The 21,024-nt window shown below is 41.1% G+C and overlaps 1 protein-coding gene across 25 annotated transcripts in view; it reads left to right on the top strand.

Annotated features, from left to right (window-relative positions):
• TENM3 (teneurin transmembrane protein 3) overlaps nucleotides 1-21,024 on the top strand; it is a 1,409,904-nt gene that overhangs the window by 1,332,393 nt on the left and 56,487 nt on the right. For 15 of the 25 annotated variants that reach the window (XM_063335478.1, XM_063335480.1, XM_063335487.1 and 12 more), the window contains 4 exons: nucleotides 9,274-9,300; nucleotides 10,895-10,915; nucleotides 11,860-12,006; nucleotides 19,979-20,195. In XM_063335478.1, the coding sequence (XP_063191548.1) occupies nucleotides 9,274-9,300; nucleotides 10,895-10,915; nucleotides 11,860-12,006; nucleotides 19,979-20,195 (412 nt within the window). The remainder of the gene's footprint in view (nucleotides 1-9,273; nucleotides 9,301-10,894; nucleotides 10,916-11,859; nucleotides 12,007-19,978; nucleotides 20,196-21,024) is intronic. The other 10 variants (XM_063335491.1, XM_063335489.1, XM_063335502.1 and 7 more) reach the window with 3 other exon arrangements.

Here is a 21,024-nt window from a genome sequence, read left to right as displayed (position 1 = left end):
TTCAAATCCAGTGGTGGCCGCCGTAGAAGTGTACAGCTTGTAATACGTTTATATTCCAGTGAGAATTGGTATATCTTCTAAGAATTTCCCCTGAAGTTTAGTTGAGGAAAAAAATAACAAGGGACAGCAAAGTATTTGTTTGAACCTTTTTTGTCGCATGAAAAGACACTAACACGACGTTCAAACCAATCAAACCCGAAATAAATTTTCTTCACCAAGGAATCTCTGCTTTCAGCTATTTTAGCTAGAAAAAACAGGAAAGTCATCTGGTTTAGATAATCAGAATTATGAAAAAAAAATAAATAACATCTAGAGCACACTCTGATAAGTGTGTTTCCGTTGGTACGGGCTCTGTCCTGGTGACTGATAAAAATGATTTTCTGACCAGGGACAGACGTGGAGGTATTTGCGTGCTGGTTTTCTACGTGACCACGAGCAGCGTAAGCTCCGAAGTCCTGCTGGTGCCGAGGAATGCTAAGCAGCAATCTCCTCCGCTGACTGACACGGTCTGCACCTGCTCTCTTCAACACGTGTTTGGCTCAGGGCTCCTTATATTCCAGATTTCAACTATGACTACAGGGAAATGACACTTTATCTCGTTATAAGATCAGAGAGCAAGTCAAGACAAATGTGTTCCTCCTGTTAATTAAAGGAAGTGCTTATAGAAAAGTTGATACGGCTATATGTCATTACACCGTATATTGTTGAAGTACAGGCTTGCCGAAGTAAGTTATGGACCAGTTTAAGGGCTTGATTGATCTTCTCCACGTTTGCAGGTTAGGAGGAGAGCAGCGTGGATAACCGGTGTTATGATGACCACCATCAACTTTAGTACTGACGTTAAGTTGCCAAGCATGGTTTACTTTTCTCTGAAGTTTAAATTATCAAGAATATTCACATTTCAAAGTGTCAGGTATTTAGTGTACCTTAGTGCAATCATGCCAAGAATTCTTCATAAATTTTAAGATTCTTTCGAGACTTTAGAATTTTGATCAGAAGGAAATTTTTTCCTTCAAATTAGAATAATTACTGCGGTATGAATATATTCTGTAATTATCAAACTACCTAAATTTATGTTTTTCTTTAGTTTTGAGTTCATGGAATTATACCTCAGTACAAATTTCATCTTAAAAGTAAGATTGCATTAGAATGAAGGTTTGGCGTTTGACATTCAAACAGTTTATTCTCAGGTAGAGTCAATCAGAGATTCAGAACTAATTCTACCAAATATCAGTTAGCTCACACAATAGTATGAGTGAAATCCTGCTTTCCAAACAGCTGACTTGACTGCCTTGGAGTTGGGATTTCACCACCGTATTTATACCTGTACCCTCAATGCAAAAACTCCATGAAAAAGAAACGATGACTTTCTTGGCACCCAGAGGACCGATAAGCACGGTTTAACAAGATTTTGTGAAATTTAGAACAAATATTTTTTTTGGCCTTTCCTGTGCCTGAAGGGCATGTTAATTTGCCAGGCCAATTCTTGAATATGCAAAATATTTGCATGTTCGGTAACTATAAAAATATTCAATTACTAGCTAAATTGAAGATAGCGCTTGCGTCTGAAGCTATGAAAAAAGAGAATTATTGGTCAGGCCTTAACACATTTCAAGACCAAGTATCTCAAATACAGTTAGCATACTTTAAATTGCTAATTGCTGATTTGCATTTAAATGAGGACCACATGTGAAGTTCAAGTTAGGCACATTTTCAGAAAACAGCAGAATCCTCTGAGATGTGAAGAATTTTAAAGCAGGTTGCAAAGCTTACTTGAGCTGAAGTGGCCAAAAAGTCAGTGCTTTTGTACGTTGTGCTGGTGAGACACGTTCTGAAAGTACTTCCAGCCAGCAGGAAAGATGGAAACACTAATGATTCCCATCCCGTTCCGTCCCCTAATATGTTTTCAAGCCAAATTTATCTTTCATGCAGTCCTTAATGTGAGCGTCAGGATTTATCGGCATCTGTCTGAGGCAGGTCTTTGCGAGTTTGTCAGGGGTCTCAAACAGGTATTTGATCTTTTTCAGCCTGTATATGTGAGACGGTTTTAAATCCTTAATGGCGTATACCCTTTCTTCTAAATCCTTTTCTGGCTAAATAGATGTTAAATAGGAAACAACACTGCTCATGAACTTACCAGCAGTCCCAGACTTCCTCTGTCTATTATATCCTTAAAAGCAGATGAACCTTTTATTCTAAGATACCTGTGGCTTTCCAGTAATAACGATGAGAAATCTTACTTTATAGTAATATTGGGATAGACTACAGAACAAAAAATCTACAGGGTGGTGGGCTTATGTGCCCTTGTACATGAAAACACATAAAGGGTTGCTGCAAAGATCGGCTGCGGTCTGGGCAAGGGAGAAATTGCAGTGAATTCAGGTCTCTGCATAAACAGGGGTCTATGTAGACGTTGGAGAAAAGTGCAGAAATTATGAAGAAGGTACAATTTCAGGATGAGGATTGTGTTTTGGCCTGTGGAGGGAGGAGAACAAAGAAAATTGCCTGAAACTATTATTCCGTCCATGTGTTCTCCTTTAGTAGAAGGGCAAGACGGGAATTTAGGAGTAAAAAAGTATCAAAAAGGGAAGAGCGCTTGTAATCCTGCTCTATTGGCAGCGATGCTCTGAACATATGGTGTGTCTAAGACAAAGTTCTCATAAACTCAGAGAGAGGATGACAACCATGAGCTGCTTCCAGTGGAAGAACATGTGCTTTCAGTACTGTTCAGTGATGAATAGAGAGAATTACATTTGCAAATGATACCAAAGCCCACTGCCTCCAAGCACTTTGGAAGACAGGACAAGAATTTAAAATTACTTTAACAAATAGCACAGGCTACGCAGAAAAATAAGGTGCAATTCAACAAATGCCGAGTTCTGTGCTTAAGGAAGAATAATCAGCTCCACAAATCCAAGTTAGGAAGCAGCTCGCCGGGCAGAAGAGCACCAGAAAAGGCTGTAGTGGGTGACGAATTTGACATGAGTGAACCTCTCTGAAGACAGGTTAGAACAGGGGCTTTAAACTTTTATGAGTTCTGGACTCCTGTAACTTTTATGGTAGAGGTGTGGAGCTCCTCAGAGATTGCATATGGATGCGTGGCTTTTTTTAGGCACTCTCTGAGAGTAAAAGCAGTTGCTTGAAAGAATCGATACGCTACTCCCTAGGTCTGCTGCGGGTAGGATAAGAAATACTGGGTTTAAATATCACAAGAGATACTTAGTTTTTTACATTCAAAAGGTGTTTTAATTGTCGGATAGGTAAACTTTGGCTGGGGGGAAATGAGAGGAACTTAAGGGTGATGTGGTAGCCAGGTCAGGAGAAGTAAACCACCACGGATGGAGTCTCAAATAGGTTAGAGGGGTCAGGCCAGAGACGCCAACTCCGAGTTTTGTACCACTTCCCCCAAAACAAGCACAAAAACCCGTTTACACAAACTAGATTCTCCCTGAAGCTTGCCATGAAACTCTTGGAGTTTCTCTTCTGTTGGCAAGTGCCTGTGAAGCCACCGATACAGTGTGTGCCCCATCCCCTGCGACTGCTTGGCTGCGCAGGGAGGAAGATTCTCTGATTCTATGAAGAAATAATGTTCATAACACTTTGATAGCAAATGGCAGAAGCGCAGGTGGTTCATCTAAGCCTCCCTGTTGCTCACCGGAAAAAAAATGTAATGTGACAGAATGGAATCTCTTTTTTTCCCCCCTTCCTTTTTTTTATCAGTTTTCTCCATGTGCATAGGTCTTGAGAGCTTTCAAATGCCCAAACACCACCATGGTCAAAGAACATTAGTAAAGGTGCAAAATCAAGAATAGAAAGTTCAAAGAACATCGGTAAAGTTGAAAAATCAAGAACAGAAAGTTAGGAAGCCACAAGAGCACACTTCTGTGTGTCATTATCATTATATCATATAGCAAAAGATATAATGTATATTAATTATAGCATATACATACCATTGTCATAAAACCAGATAATGATACTACTAAGATAACGATTTTTCCCTCTGCCCCTGACAGACCTGATTTAAGACCGTCGCAAGGCTGTGAAGGGCTGTCGCATGCAGAAACCCCACTTTGTTTGTGCCAGGGGCTGGCGCACGGGGTGATCTGGTCAAGAATGGGTTTGAAGAACAGTTCTTCAAACTGGATTCCAGCCTTGCTTCTACCACCTCTATTCCATTAGTCATTCACAAAGGCAAACTTCAAGTGTCCTCTGGCTCTTCTTCAGTTTCTGGGGACCTGACTTGCTTGTGTGTGAATTGCTAAAACGCTGATTTGCGTATGAAATCCTGTATAAGTCTAAGTATTTTGAAAAATCACATCATAGGTGTTCTCAGCCAAACGGGTGGATACTTTTCACTTTAATCTTTCTATGCTTTAGTTCCCCACTGGTAAAATGAGAAGAGAATACATTCTCTGCTCACACCAGAAGTGTGAAGACACTATACTAAATAATTTTGGGTTTGGGAGGAAGAGGATAGAGAAGTCTATAAGAAAAAAGTTACTTCTTTGTTTAGTTTAGCCTGGTGTGCCTGTTGCTAAGGCATCAGCCGCTTGCTGTTCATGGGGGAATGGTTACTGACTGAGGACTGCCAGCTCTGTACATCAGCGATGGAAGAAGGTTATCAAAATTGCACAGGTAGCTGTAAAACTCAGCATTGCCTAAATTTGGGGTATTTAGTTTTGCCACACCTGATACTCTTGTAATGCGGGGGGGTTTTTTTTGTCATATGGGTAGTAAACAAAGTTTTACACAAGTATTAAAAATCAATGAAAACATGAAGGGAAGATACTAAAACTTTCGAACTACGAACAATCAGACAGCTAACTGTACAGAAAGCTTAAGGGAAACTATACACTGTCAACATGCCGTAGTTTGCTTGCAGTCAGTGTTTCTACTGAGAAATTAAGATGGCATTTTGACCTGTTATGTATGACACTTAGCTGTATGTATGACCTGTTATGTATGACACTTATGTCCTTGTGTGACACTTAGCGCAAGGTCAATGCAGAAGTCTGAACACGACTGATGCGAGGGATGTTCACATCTTCCTGGAGAAGGTTTGTGTCTGGGTTAGAGCAGAGATACATGTGCAGTCGCTCCCCAGTGAACAGGGATTGCGGTGCCGAGCGGTGGGCGATGAGAGTAAGCAAAACTAAATTTGCTAGGAGAAGGGCAGAACAGTGTTCTTCGTTGTTCCTGCATACTGAAATTATTTATCATCTTTTTTTCTCCCCCGCCTTTGGATCTCTTCTTTCTTTCTAATTTCTCCTTTCTGTTCTGTTTTGGGCAGAGAGGCCGTAACGCAATAAGGAGAAAGCCAATAATATTAGAATCATAGAATCGCCCAGGTTGGAAGGGACCTTTCCGATCGTTGAGTCCAACCATCAACCTAACCCTGACAAAACCCATCACCAAACCCTATCTCTGAGCACTGTGTCTACCCGTCTGTTAAATACCTCCAGGGATGGTGCCTCAACCACTTCCCTGGGCAGCCTGTTCCAGTGCTTAATAACCCTTTCAGTGTATCCAATCTAAACCTCTCCTGGTGCAACTTGAGGCTGTTTCCTCTTGTCCCATTGCCTGTTCCTTGGGAGAAGAGACCGACCCCCCCCCGGCTACTCTCCTTTCAGGGAGCTGTAGAGAGCGAGAAGGTCTCCCCTCAGCCTCCTCTTCTCCAGGCTGAACACCCCCAGCTCCCTCAGCCGCTCCTCACCAGACTTGTGCTCCAGACCCCTCACCAGCTCCGTTGCCCTTCTCTGGACACGCTCCAGCCCCTCAATGTCTTTCTTGTGGTGAGGGGCCCAAAACTGGCCACAGCCCTCGAGGTGGGGCCTCACCAGTGCCCAGTACAGGGGGACCATCACTGTCCCAGTCCTGCTCACCATTAGTGGAGAGGAGGCAGGGTTTCGTCTCTCACTTTCAAGCTGTAGGAAGTAAAAAAACTTAAAAGTAGCTTTTAATTTAGGCAGACCTCGATTGACATGGCTTTGATCCCATTCTTCTCTATTTTTGCTTCACGTCTGGTGGTAATGTGCGGTCAAATTCTGCTCTTAGGGCCAAGTAACTCATGACTCTTGCAGAGCTGTTGAGTTGACACTGTAATGGGACTTTATTTCCACTGCAAAAAACATGTGGCATGTTGTAGTCTAGTGTACAGATTACAAAGATTATGACAGGTGAAGATGTCTGGTGGAGGATAATAATGTAAACTAATAGTAACATAAATTGGCTATACAGTATTTAGAAGCATATCACAGTTATAATCCTTTATGACAGAATAATCAGAGTAAAGCAGTGTTATAAGTACCAATTAAGGAACATCAAATCAATGGGTATGTGACTCATGCTGATTTAAACGGGAGCTGATTGGGATAAATGGATTTAATATGTCCGTTTATTCTGTGGCTATTCTGTCATACCTGGAGGAAGTAGCGTACGAGTAATCTAAGGAAGACACTGACTTACATCTCTGATAGGAGACTAATGGGAGACATTAAATTAAAAAAAAAAAAAGTCTGGGTTCTGAGTGGTTATGAATTATGCCTTGTTAAATGTGAATTTGCCTGACTGTTACCAGTTCTTTGTAAAATACATTTATCTGCCACGTATTTATATAAATATCCACACACATTGATAACATGGTTTATATTTTACATTGTATGAATTTTGAGTGCCACTTACATCTTCTTGGATTTTCACTGTCCTAGAAAAAGTGCAAATTTTATATCTTCATTTTTCTTTTCTCCATTCTATTTGGAGCTCTACAAAGTCCCTGTACTCCTGGAAATAATAGCAAGGTGTTAAATTTCACAGTCTTAAACCCTGCAAGAAAACCCTTGTAGGTATATCGGCTGGCCTATAATTAGACTTTTTAAGGATTTAACATAACCCAGATGTGCCAGATGTGTAAATATCTTGCCAAGGGGCACCTGCTGAGGTGCTCCATCCTGCTAAAGTGCTCCAAATCCCACCTGGAATTCTCTATGCAGAGGAAAAAAGGCTTGTATTTTGTACTGCCACACAGAGCTGGGTTCATTCCTGTTTCAGTTGCAGCGAAGATAAGGAAGACAGCATGGCTAGTTAAACTTCGCTGCAGAGTTCTACTGGTTTTGGTCGCTCGTTTTCTGCTTTTTGGTTCCTCTAGGATGCTGCATGTTAACCAAAAGAGTTTCCCATGTTGTCCTTTTTTTTGTGTGTGTGTATGGTTGGACTCGATGATCTCAAAGGTCCTTTCCAACCATGAAGATTCTATGATTCTGTGTCAACTGGCCGTGAGTAAAAGGATGCTGGAAGGTAGAACTTGTTTTTCGAGCATTATAGGTGTATGGTCTGGAACTGACTTCTTATAAGACTCCTGGATGCAAAGAATAGCATTTTCTTAATCCTTTTTTTTTTTTTTAAATGCAGATTGAATTTCTGAAAGGAAATAACATGTCGGGGCCTGGGATTGCAGGGACTATTTTCAGCTCTCTAGGAGGTTTTGTTGTATGTTCTGTTTTGTTACCTATCCTTACATTTGTAGAGGCATTTAATGTTTCACTGGTGGACAGATGCATTCCCCAGACAGACCTAATTGCTTCCATTTTATGGAGTAAAGCTTGATTTTTTCCTCCACACGTACTACACCATGTTCCGAGAGCAGCTGTGTAGGAGCAAGGGGAATTCTGTTGGATGAGCAAGAGAAGAATTTGATCCACCCTGAAATGCAGCTGTATCGTTTTTCTTTTTGTTTGTGGTTAATGTGAAAAGCTACTTAGTTTGTTGCTGCTGTTGTAAATGTTCTGTAATTGATGTTTTCATCTTCTTACTTTGTCTCCCTTTAACCTTACCGTTATCAAAAAAATTTAAAAAAGAAAACCCAACTGTGCCGTGGACAACCTGTCACTTGCTTCGAGAGAGAGGAACTAGAAAGTTTCCACCCCTTAGTTGTGGCTTCTGTGAGATTACGTATCTCATCAGCTCCCTCCGTGGGCTCAGGAAGAGCTTTTTCCCGTTCACCCAAACTGGAGGAAAGGCCATGGAAATGCCTTTTTTACCCATCTGATACACAAAGTTGAGGGATAACAGCAAGTGACAGAGTACTTGGCCAGACAGGGGCCATCATCCAGCAGGGATCTAGAAAAGGTCAGATTTTGAAAGTAAGAGAGCCCACGAGGGGGCTGTGTTGAGAGAAAGCCCATGAGGGCTGTGTTGAGGGACCTTGTCCACAGCAAAAACTGGGATTGAATCCAACATTGTTGACCCGCTTGGCGTGTCCCCACTGCAATAGTCTGTAATATCCTGCCATATCCTCTAATACCGCGTGTGCAGGTGGCTGGGTTCGGTAGCCTGCGATGGACCTGTCCCACGTGGTTTTGCTATGTGACATTAACCCCTTTAACACACCTGCGGCTGGTGTCTGTTTCCTGAAAGCAAGGAGGGAACGTGTAACCCATCTCTGCCGGGTTTCATGCATTAAAAGTAGGGCCCGCTGCTTCAAATCCATCTTGTGCTCTGTCTGTCATTCATCCATCTGCCTCCTCAAATTTTTTGTGAAATTTTAAGTGTCATAACTTCTAAAAAAAAAAAAAGTCTTGCTATTCGTGGCTATACCGTGTTATTTATTTTTACACATCTAAAGCCTAAGTTTTATTTTCACCCGTTTTTCCAAATGAAATGGAACACCACGCTACTAACCCCACTGTGCCCTCTTCCACCCCATGTATACGATCTAACTTATTTTACATAATTGGTGTGTGTGCTCGGAAGAATAACGGTAGCTGAATTGAAGCAGAAGAAAACTATTCCTCCTAAAAATCCTGTTAATCCAGTTGGAATTAAGATAGTGTGCTGGTTGTGCTGTCAGAGTCATACGTGACCTGCAAATCAAAGCTCTTCCACTCTGTGGTCAGTGTTTTAAAGCTCATAAGCTAAATAATTACTCTTACATTGTGTTGCAATTTGAATTTTTTAACTAGCTCTGATGATATTTTTGTTAGACGTAAAAATCAAAGCATGATTTGAAGAGAAGTCAGCAGAAAGGTCTCAGGAAGGTAGTATCTCGTTCTTCCGCAGGCCTCCTTCTAAAGTAGTTTCGTTGAGTCATGACGGTGTTTGCTGAAAAGAGAATTTCTTGCATTTTTAAAAGCTTTGAAATACATTTTCATTTTGTAATGTAAGACCTCTCGTGTCAGGTGCACCTGCTTGATTTGCATGTGAATTCTGAACAATTCTTGTTTTATGTGACACTTCTGAAATGTCTGTCTGTTTTTTTTTTTCTTTTTAATTCTCAAGCTCACTATTTGGATAAGATAGTGAAAGGTACTGTATATTTGCTCTTTGATGACATGCCTATACCTACATGTGCTTTTTTATATGAATATATAGTTACAAACGTACTACTCTGGGCAACAGAATCTTCTCTTACATACATTCCACGGATTATAGATTTAACTCATATGACTTTCAGCTCATCTCAAATTAAAAATGAAATCTTGCTTATGTGACATAATAACGTTTTGTCAGTAATTACACATTTATATGCAAACTGTATATATGTATTAGATTTTGTTTGAACCAAAAACTGAAGATAGCATTCATTTGCTGTTTGGTGTTTTTTTCTTTGTTAGTTTTGTCATTGGACCTCTCCCTACAAAACTGTAAATATTTAGGAAACAAAGCAAAGCGATGCTCTTGTCACAGGACAAGAGTCATTAGTTCTAAAGAACAGATTAATTATAGATATGTGTATGTTTATATACAGAGAGATCAATAGAATACCCCAGGCTTTTAAGCTTTTGTTTATCTGAATGTAGAAAATCTATAGGAAATTATGGCTTGTATTTTGTATGAAGACAGAAAAAGCTCGTTTACTCCACGCAACATTTTCAATTAAAAGGCTCAAGGATGCAAAAGCCTAACATGAAACAGCAAAGATTCTTGTATCTTCAGTTATGGTGAAAAGTTGATTTAGAAAAATGTTTAAAATATTCCTACCCCTCTTTCCCTGAGTATCTTTCTCTATCCCTTATTTGTGTTTTTTTTTCATTAGAATATGGCAATATTCATGGCAATATCCAGGCTTTCACACAATAAGTCTTGAGTGTACCCAGTTGACTCCTAAAACACTCTGTCAGTATTGCAATTAAATATGTAAGTCTTCCATAAATTAAACAGAAGAAAGATTAAGAAAAAAATAGGTCTCAGTGCGTCAACAAATACTATTAGCAGCTCCAGTCTGAAAGAATAAGAGTAGCAAAACTAATCTCGGCGTGGCATGATGGCAGGAGCATCACCACACTTCCTCACCAGAGGTTTTCTCAATCCTCTGCTTTCTAAGAGTCATTTCACAAGAGTTAAGCACCCTCTATAACTTTTTTCTGGGAATGTTTGTAATTTGGAGCTACACGGTTGAAAGGAGTCAGTAAATTCACAAGTCTTTAGAAGAAAAAAATAGACTCTTACTTCTGAAAGACTGTTCTAAGCTCAACTAAGCTTAACCAAAACGGGTCAGTAGATGAGTTCACAAAAATAGTAGTTCTACAAAGTGAAAGAGAGTGCAGTCACTTAGATTTTTTGGATAAAAGTTTGCAGAAAACTGTTGTGTCCAAAAATATCTGATTCGTAGCCACCTTCTCGTAAGATATTTAGTGCCATAACTGTATTTGCTTCTGTCGGTGTCTTATCATAGCCATAGATAAGGAACACCAAAATCTACATATCGATAGCATTGTCATCCTCATACAGATCATGTTGGCTGCATGCCAGATTTCATCACTAGGAAGTGACAGATACTGGTTGGTTTTTTTTGTTTTTTTTTTTTAAAATGCAATGTTAGACTGAAAACAATTATCGATTTTGGATATATTAAATTATTTTAATTGTTTCCCAAATTTTCCCTCCTTGGCCATAAAAGCAGACAAGATAGGATATAAAGGTAACAGCACAAAAGCCTTAGGGAGATTGTCACAAAAAATCACTCTCTGCTATCTGTCTTGAAGCACGTCACTACCGTGTTTTTGTTCAGTCTATCAATGTTTTATTGTGGTCCTTATGGTATTTCATTTTGTCCGTCCTAAGTAATCAAATACGCACAGCTATTACATTTAGTTGGAAATCCTGTTGGTCCTGTCCCATCCGTATGCAGCCTGAATCCTAATGTTTGTTAGAATAGATGCTAAGCTGCTTCACTATTTCCTGGGCTTTGCTTATTCTGTGAAAAGGAATGTATTTTTGGCATAAAGTATAGTCATTAAAACTGGCCTATACTTTGTGCAATTATTTAACGCACTGTAATTTCACATGAATATACGGCAACTCTGAGACCAGATAAAGTTAACGTTCTCTTTTATCACGTGCCTCAAATCCTACCCATTTTCCTGCTTAAGAATTTGGAGGGATTTGTTCCTAGTAACAGGGAGTTTAAGCGTTTGTGCCAGTAAGTAACAAATTCTGCATAGAGCAAATAACGATCTGTTCTATGAGCACAGAAAAATGTACCATTTTACACAGCTGTGTTTGCACTATGCACTCATCTCTTGCTACTTTGCCAAAAAAAAATAAAAAAATAAAAAAAAAAATTTAAAAACCCACAAACTTAATTTTGTCTGGCCTGCAGGTATTTAGAGGATTGGTGCATTTATTTCCTGCCTGTACAGGTAAGTGGTGTCTCAAGTGTCAGGCCAATCAAAGATGCCACTTTGTTAAGAATTACATTCCCCAGGTAATGTTGCTGTTCCACTCCATGTGCAATTACAGTATTTGTGCTGTTCTTAAGGCCTGTTCCCAGTAAGTGTCCCTTGTTTGTATTTTTTTTTTCTTTCTATACAATTGCAATATTGAAAGCACTTGTGCTTTTTTCTTCTTTTTCTGTTTCGACAGAGGGCTGCCCCGGCTTGTGCAACAGCAATGGGAGGTGCACGCTGGACCAAAACGGCTGGCACTGCGTCTGCCAGCCGGGATGGAGGGGAGCGGGCTGCGACGTAGCCATGGAAACTCTCTGCACTGACAGTAAGGACAACGAAGGAGGTAAGAGATACCGACCGGATCTTTAAACACACAGCAGAACGGAGACTTTACAGTCGGGTGGTGAAAGACTGCCGTGAGAATCACAGAATCACAGAACGGCAGGGGTTGGCAGGGCCCTCTGGAGATCATCCCGTCCAACCCCCTGCCAGAGCAGGGTCACCCAGAGCAGGTGGCACAGGAACGCGTCCAGGCAGGTCTGGAATGTCTCCAGAGATGGAGACTCCACCACCTCTCTGGGCAGCCTGTGCCAGTACCCCGTCACCCTCAAAGGAAAGAAGTTTTTCCTCATGTTGAGACAGAACCATGCACGCATTTTACTAGCTCTTATGCCTGTAAGAATACACTGTGGTATTCAGCGCTTCTATACGGCGTAGCGGCAAAGCCTTACAAGGTGCTTATGACAGTTGAGATATGTACTTAGAAAATGATGGGTGTCACCTTAGTTTTCCTGCAGTGTTCTTTTATACGTGAATAAAACACAGTCTCAACTCAGTCAACTGTAGTGGAGGGGAAAAAAAGAAAGCAGTTCAAATTTTCAGTGACCTCACAAGGAAGTCATCTCAGAAGAAATGGCCAAACAAGGAGTTTACATTTTGACCTGTGATACTAATGCTGGAAAAAATTGGTTGCCCGGTCTACAGAGATCTTACCCCTCCGTAGCCTGAACGCTCCAGTAACTGGCAGGATGCTCCCAGCAGTTTTTGGGTTTTTTGGCTTGCTTTTCCACAGTCTGTCATTCAGGTGACAGGTAACAGTCTGCAGGGAGATGCAGGCAGGGCTGTTGACTTAAGGAATCACTCTGCAATCATCGTGGTGGGGTAGGGAAGGTAGAGGGGCGGTGACTTTGGCGTGACTCCAGAATCACACAAAAAACCCACAGAAAACCAAGGCTAAATGTGAACGCAGTCAAATATTAGATCAGCATAATGCTGCTGTTGTCTGTCTGTCTTCCCCTTCTCTCACCAGCTCTTTTTGTTTAACACCGTCAGATTCAGAGCGGAGATAAGAAACTCCATTAGGGCCTCCGGATGATGATAAAGTCATCTGAGACTTTGTTTTTCAGCGTTAGACTGCAGACACCTCTGCCATCGCTGGCTGGCTGTTTGCTCTCGTATCGCACCACAACTGGGTTCTTAGATATCACAAAGTATAAATAACAGCAGCATTTACTTCCTGAGGAAAATAAATAACACGGTTAAAGCAGTGCTGCTGTTTATTGCTTCACACGTCATTTGATTTGTCATCCTTCACCATTACACAGTGTATATTTTGAGTCAGTTTTGCACATTTAGGGCCTAAAGAATCTGGGACAATCTGGTATACACGCAATCGGAGCTAGTGTGAAGCTGGATTTCTGCACGTAGGAAGGGGAGCAAGAGGAACAATCAGCCGTAGCATTTCCATGCCGAGATTTGGAAATCTGTGCTGTTTGGGGAATTAAGTTCAGGTGCCTGGGGGATTATGAACATAAAGAAGAAAGAGAAACCTGCAAGCATGAAAGGAGACAAAGCAAGGAGGAGGAGAAACTAGGTTAGAGCATAAACAACTGGGAGGGAAAAAATAGATCGTGTAGAGAAAAAAAGGGGAAAAATTTGAAAGCCCAGTGATAGAATCATAGAATCATAGGGTTGGAAGGGACCTCTGGAGATCGTCTAGTCTAAAGCAGAGTCAGTAAACGTTAGAGGTAATAGATAGAAGGACGTGACATATCAGAGGGAGAGTCGAGAGCAGATAAGGGAGCAGTGGGAGGAAGAAGAGCAAGGTGAACAGGAATGCACGTGAACCGAACGAGGGAAAAAAAGATGCTCCTTCAGACTGAAAACAGTAATAGCTGTTTGTGAGGAAAAGGGGAAAAAGAACGAGGAATTGGAGCAGAAGGATCTAACAGGATGACTTAAAGTTCAAGAAGAAAGAACAGTATTGCAAAAAAAAAAAAAGTCTAATACTGGTATTTTGTTGCTTTTTTCCTCTCAATTTTTTTCATTGTTTCCTTTGCAGACATGATGCAACTATGCATGAGGAAGGGATTGGCCAAACAGTTGTTTTGCCATGATTGCCCTGTATAATGCTTTTTGTCACGGGCGCTTCTCTTTCAGTGGAACTTATTTCAATGTATATGCTACAGTACAGAGCATATTCACTGCAGTCTTCCACTAGTGGCTGAGGAAAAGGGTTAAAATATAACAATTAAATTAAATTAAAAACTGGAAGCATACCAAACAGAACTGGGAAAAGAAAGTCTTCTTTGCCAGAAACCCACCTGGAAAGAGAAGTGTTTCTTCCCTTTCCAAGAGTGCGTGCGATCAGCCCACTGATCTCTGGAGCAAGCCATTGAGATTCCAGCCAGCTGCAGGGAATGGGCCAAGGATGCCTCTGCTGGATTTGTTTGTTGTGGGAGATGAGCTTATCGGAGCACTTCTGCTGAATTCATACCTGTGACTGCAGGTAGTGTGATTTACATCGCGCTAGGCTCAGTGGTTGTATAATTAAAGTTATCTTGGTTGTTAGCTAATTGATATGCTGTGGTTAATGTTTATGTTTCGTCCCACATTGGAGAAAATATATTCCATATATTAATATGAATATAATTCATTAATAAGAGTGTCTGCTGTTCCTTTGAGTCTTAGCTCTTTCCGGGATGATTGTTCAAATTCTGTGAACATGAGCATCCCAGGGACCTCAATGGGAATATTCTCCGTAGGAGGTGCTAATGACATCAAGGCATTCTTGATCACTTTTGCTTCCAGATACTATTGACATATGATGGGATGTTTATTACCCATCTTCCTTTTCATCTAGATTTTTGAGAGTCTTGCAGGTTATTTCCGTTCTCTGTAAGGATCGCTCTTTATTTTTCCCTTTGTTTGGTTTGGATAATGAAATACAGAATTTTCTTCACGTTTTAGCAACCCACAAGGAAAGTTTGTGCATCAAGCAGACCTTGGGCTGAACTGAACTCCTAATGACTTTGTGGGGAGAGAGGGAGTCAGAGGCATCCGTGGGTGGCATAAGTCTAACTTCTTTACTTGGGCAAAAAATGTGTCACTATTATACTTTAACAAAGTGAGCCATGTTTTGTCATCGCTGTAGGAAGAATAAGCTGTTTACTCTTTAGTTTAGGTAGGTCTTTATTGAATAGATTCCTTTGTTAAATTTGCTTTCTATTAGCTCCTATCCAATTATTAAAAGTAGTTACAGGTTTCCACCAGCAGGATTTAAGGGATTATTAATATTCTTTTATTACTAAAATGAAAATAAATACTGGAATAAAGCAAAGTGTACTTAGCACTACTGTATTTCTGTAATTACTTGCATGGGCTAGGAGAGCCTGCTCCTGATAAGCATTGTCACAGGTTAGTACAATTTCAGCCTAATAATTCAACCTCCAATAGTGGCTAATAGCAAATGCTTAGCAAAAGAATATAATGGGACAAATGCGTACTTCTGTTGTCTTTGGTATACTAGCAGGCTGCTAATTAAAGTAGGAAGTTACTGCCACAGAATATTTTGAATGTCAGAAGGGTTACTAAGTACAAAGATAACCCAAGCTTAGGAAATTTCAGGTAGTTTTTACTTGAATTACAGAATCACACAATCATAGACTGGCAGGGGTTGGAAGGGCCCTCTGGAGATCATCTAGTCCAACCCCCTGCCAGAGCAGGGTCACCCAGAGCAGGTGGCACAGGAACGTGTCCAGGCGGGTTTGGAATGTCTCCAGAGATGGAGACTCCACCACCTCTCTGGGCAGCCTGTGCCAGGGCTCTGCCACCCTCACAGCAAAGAAGTTCCTCCTCATGTTTAGGTGGAACTTCCTATGTTCAAGTTGGTGCCCGTTACCTCTTGTCCTGTCATGGGGCACCACTGAGAAGAGCCTGGCCCCATCCTCCTGACACCCACCCTTTCAGTATTTATAAGCGTTGATAAGATCCCCCCTCAGTTGTCACTTTTCCAGACTGAAGAGACCCAAGTCCCTCAGCCTTTCTTCATAAGAGAGATGTTCCAATCTCTGTATTATAGAATTAGGGCTGATACAGTGGCGTGTTCATGTTCTTTGGTTTGTGCTCCAGCACTTCTCATTATTCAGCTTTTTGTTTGCATCTGTGGTTGCTGGGGGGGAGCGTTGGGTTGATATATCCATAGCCCTTACCCACTTATTTCTTTCTGGAGTGACAACTCATTTAGAGACCAACACTTAATATTTTAGGCTTCTTCATTCCAACAAGAAGGTTGAATTTGAGTACCGTATAGGTATGCTTATAGAGAATCTGCAATAATAACATTGAACAAGGTCCTTGTGCACTGCTCAGGAATAAATCAAGGGCCAGTTCTGCTTTTGAGCCTTTTCCAACCAGCTGCTCCTACAGGCGGTCATTTTTGGTGTCTATAATTGAGTCCATTCATTATAGCCTGTAGTAAAATTGAGCTATGTGAGGACAGCTGAGGTTTGTTAATAGTTTTCTGTCCTTTCCAGCCTCTTGCCTTTGTGTGTGCCACAGTCACCGAAACCATCCTGGTGGGATGGCCAGCATCATAGCTCCAAAACTGTATTCCTCCTATGAAGGCACTGAATTTCACTTCATGGAGATTTTTTTGTTGCCTAAATATATAATCAACTTATTTACCAAGAATGTGATTTATGTCGGTCCTTGGACACGATCTCCCCTTGACGCTGGCAGAACTTGTGCCCGGGGCTATTTTGTCCCCCTGTTTTTCTTCCTTCCATTAGTTTTATACATACCCTTTAAATCCCATTCAAAAGCAAACACGCCCACTGATACATCTTATTTTTTAGATATCCGTAAGTGTGGGAATCCTCTGTCTTGCCTCCTCTCATTTAATGTTTTGGGGGGTTTATTAGTCTCTCCAAAGAAGCAACCTTATCACCAGACCATGCTCCATCGCAATTCTGTGCATTTTGCAACAAAGGGAAAAGTAACATTCGTCAAGATTTTTACAGCTAGACTTTAGCTTTTGAGAAAGAAAATAATAATGTAGTCATTACCTCTTCTGTATATAGAAGAACCACTTACATCCAGAACAAAACAAAAAAAAAGCAAATAGCCTTCTGAGATGGATAATGATTGTCCGGCTGGCTGTAGGAGTTTCTATTTTCCTTATAATTTCACTGTCATATTTGAGTGATATAACTGATAAGCCAGTGTTGAGCTAAGTTTCTTGTTTTTCAGGCTAAACAAAATTCATCAATAATTTTGCAGAGCTGTTTCAGAGAGGAAATTTTACTCTGCTTCACACAGTGCAATAGAGCACTCAGCTTAGTGGTACTAGATAGCTCTAGCCACATATAAGTACAGAGAAAGAATGAAAAATGTTTTCTCAAGTTATAAGGAGCCAGATTCATAACCATCCGTCACTCGCCTGGGCAAGTTCCTGATAAACTCCCCAGAAAAATAACAAACAGCGTATCCCTGTATCTTGGCTGGTGAAAATGAGATTCTTTCTCTGATTGATGTTAGCGGAGAGGCTTGTAAAAATGCATTTCCAGCTGATTAGTTCAGAAGGTGTCAATCTCATGCGGTTTTATGACCTGCAGACTATACTCCAGATGTACATTTGCTTTTTATAAACTAACAAAGATGAATGTTGAAATTTGAGCATTTCTTTGGCAACTGCACCAGGTAATGCCTAGGAGACCATACAGAGATATAAAACCCCAAAACTATACTTTTAAACATCAGTGCCCCCAGCTTTGACACGGCTCCAGGCTTCTAGAGTTAAAACCAGCAAAGGAGGTCAGTCCTTCAGCTAGGAAAGGGTTTCATATTGTACAAGAACAAGACTAGAAAAGCACAAGAGTCAAAGAGTCACAGGCTATTTGAGGTTGGAAAGGCCTCTGGAAATCATCTAGTCCCACTCCCTGCTCCAAGCAGGGTCAATGTCCCAGGATGCTCAGGGCCACGTCCAGCTGGGTTTTGAGTATCTCCAAGGATGGAGACTCCCCAACTTCCCTGGGCAACCTGTTGCAGTGTCTGACTGCTTTCACAGTAAAAATAAGTTTTTCTGATGTTTAGACAGAATTTCCTGTGTTTCAGTCTATGCCCATTGTCTCTTGTGCTTTCGCTGGGCGCCACTGGAAGGGGGTCTGGTTTACACCCTCCCATTAGGGATCTGTACACGCTGAAGAGATTCCCCCTGAGCCTTCTTTTCTCCAGGCCAGCCTCAGCTCTCTCAGCCTTTCCTCATAGGAGAGATGTGTCAAGACCTTAACCATCTTCATGGCCCTTCACTGAGCTTTCTCCAGTATGTCCATGTCTCTCTCCTACTGGAAAGCCCAGCCTGTGCAGAGCACTCCTGGGGTGGCCTCGCCAGTGCTGCGTAGAGGGGACAGATCACCTCCATTGACCTGCTGGCAACACAACCGCATGTCATTGGCACCTTCTTTGCCACAAAGGGCACGTTGCTGGCTCGTGTTCAGTTTGGTGTCCACCAGGACTCCCAGGATCTTCTCCACAAAGCTGCCTTGCAACCAGTTGTCCCCCAGCATGTACTGGTGCCTGGGGCTGTCCCTCCCCAGGGGCAGGACTTCGCCCTTCTCTTTGCTGAACTGCGCGAGGTTCCTGTCAGCCCCTTTCTCCAGCCTGTTGAGGTCTGTCAGAATGGCAACACGACCCTCTGGCGTATCCTCATCCCAGGAAAAATCAACGTTCTTTCTTTTCTCTTAAAAAAAGTTTAAACTTTGATATACTTAACGATGACTTTTTCATCCCGTTTAATTTCCCTGAACTGACTTCAGCGTCAGCCGAGTTAAATGAGAATTTTAGATGTGCCAAAGAATAGAAATCCCAGTCCTTTACTGTTTTGCCAATCCTCTAACTGATCCACGTAACACAGCAATCCTTAGAGGAATACCTTCAGAAGATCTCTGTTTACTTACACTCTTTCAACATATGATTGAACAAAAATGGATGATATTTTTCCCTTCAGAAAGAAGTTTTACTCTAAAGCTGGGTTCTTTTGTGCGAGAAGAGTCATGGGCTTCCTTCGAGTGCTGCACCGGTGTATTTTTCAGTTGAGTGCAGCAAGCAGCTCCCGCTCTAATCTAAATGGAATAATAAAATGTTTGAGCTATTTCAGTCTTGCTGTTCTTTTGGGGAAACAATTATCAGCTCTGTGATACCATATTACATTCATCTAGAAATTTTCTGTAGCTGACATTTCCAGGCTCATTTTCCTCACGACTTTACTTAAAGCAAATTAGGAGTTATCAATTTGATCTGGATTTTAATCTTTCACCAAATTAGATTTCCAGTGATGTGACAGATCTAATGCTCGTTATATGTGAATATTTCAGCCCGTACGCACCCGTGTGTTTAAATCTTGTTTATACTGGCCAGCATTCCTCATCAGTTTGTTCAGAATAAAATCTAAATGTTAGATACAGATTTTGTTCTCTCACACATTTTCATGCAAAATAGTTGTGGAAATTGCCTTTGCCACTAGCAACAAAATCTTTCTGCCAAGGTATAAAGGAATCCACCTTGATAAATGTCATGAAATATTTAAAGCTACTTGCGGCATAGATATGCTAAAAAACTTCAGGAAAGCGGCGGAGTGGGAGTTACTTGTTTCTTTTCCCTCGCAAGCCAAATAACCTCAGATAAAAGCTCCTTAGACCCACCTAAAATGTTTCATATTTATAAGTTAACGGTGTATGCAGAGCCTGAGCGCCTTCATTTTCTGGTTTGTTCAACATGTTTTTAGAGAAGGATCGAATAAATAGGTTTAATTTGAACGCGATACTGAGTGTATTCAGCTTGTGTGGATTTCCACGGGAGTTTAAGAACTCAGTGGAAACCACCTCCCGTTCCTTAATTGAAAGCGAATTCATTAAAATCTTAATTATTAGTGTTTTTTCATACTAGGTATTTGTTTTAATCTCTCTGCTGGCTGGCTCAGGGACATGCAGAGGGGCAGGAGGAGGAATTTGTTCATTTGTGCGACTTTCTGCCAACAGATGGGCTGGTGGACTGTATGGATCCTGACTGCTGCTTGCAGAGTTCTTGCCAAAACCAGCCTTATTGTCGCGGGCTACCTGATCCCCAAGACATTATCAGCCAAAGCCAGCAGTCGCCATCTCAGCAAGCTGCCAAAGCGTTTTATGACCGGATCAGTTTTCTCATCGGAGCAGACAGCACTCACGTCATACCTGGGGAAAGCCCTTTTAATAAGAGGTGAGCGTGACGACTCATTAACTCACGCATACGAAAGAAATTGAAGCGTGCGTGAGATTCACCTTTAGGAGAAGATCCACTGTGACTGCAGAGTTCATGGCGTGGACTTTGAGCAGAGACCTTTTACCTTTAATTTATCAAATCGCTTATTTTGTCTCGTTTCCTGTAAAATTCAAATTGACGGTGCCGGTAGGTTACAGAAGGTACTTGCCGTGCTTAGTACCTGTATTCTGACAGGGCACTTCATTAATGATTAAATAAATCTTTATTTAACCAGTTGATTTGGGCTAGCACAGTTGGAAGTACATCAAAGCAATGAAAACACTTCAGAAGGAAAAGCAAAGCTTCACTTTTTAAACTGAGCTCACTAAATAATATAAATTATGAATTAATGTAATAGAACTGTTAAGAGCACGACAGCATAATTGCATAAACTATTTGACTGGTGCTCTACGAAGCCGTAATGACCTGAAAATAAACCAGTAACAGGAAGCAGGTGTCTGGGATCTCACTGAGTGAAGGAAGATGATTTACACTAGAACTACTGCGTTTGCAGTAATTTAACAGCATTAATGTGTTTGGGCACAGCAGTTGATTAAAAGTTGTTGCTCAAATGTTCCTTATTGCTCTTTTAAATTTTGTACTTCATAGTCCCTGCAGTTTTACAGATTGCTTTGATACTAATTGAAAAGTATGTTGTTCTTTAAGAGCCTGCCAGAGGTATGACTTACAGCGGGAACATCTAGAGTTTGTAAGTTCTTAAAATTCTTCAGTGAATTTCTGGTCTTAGTAACTCGGTACAGACAAAATGAACCGAAGTAAAATCAAC

The sequence above is a fragment of the Chroicocephalus ridibundus genome, chromosome 5, assembly GCF_963924245.1.
Source record: "Chroicocephalus ridibundus chromosome 5, bChrRid1.1, whole genome shotgun sequence".
NCBI lineage: Eukaryota > Metazoa > Chordata > Aves > Charadriiformes > Laridae > Chroicocephalus > Chroicocephalus ridibundus.
Note: the sequence above shows the minus strand (reverse complement) of the source record. Positions and strands in the feature narration are given on the sequence as shown.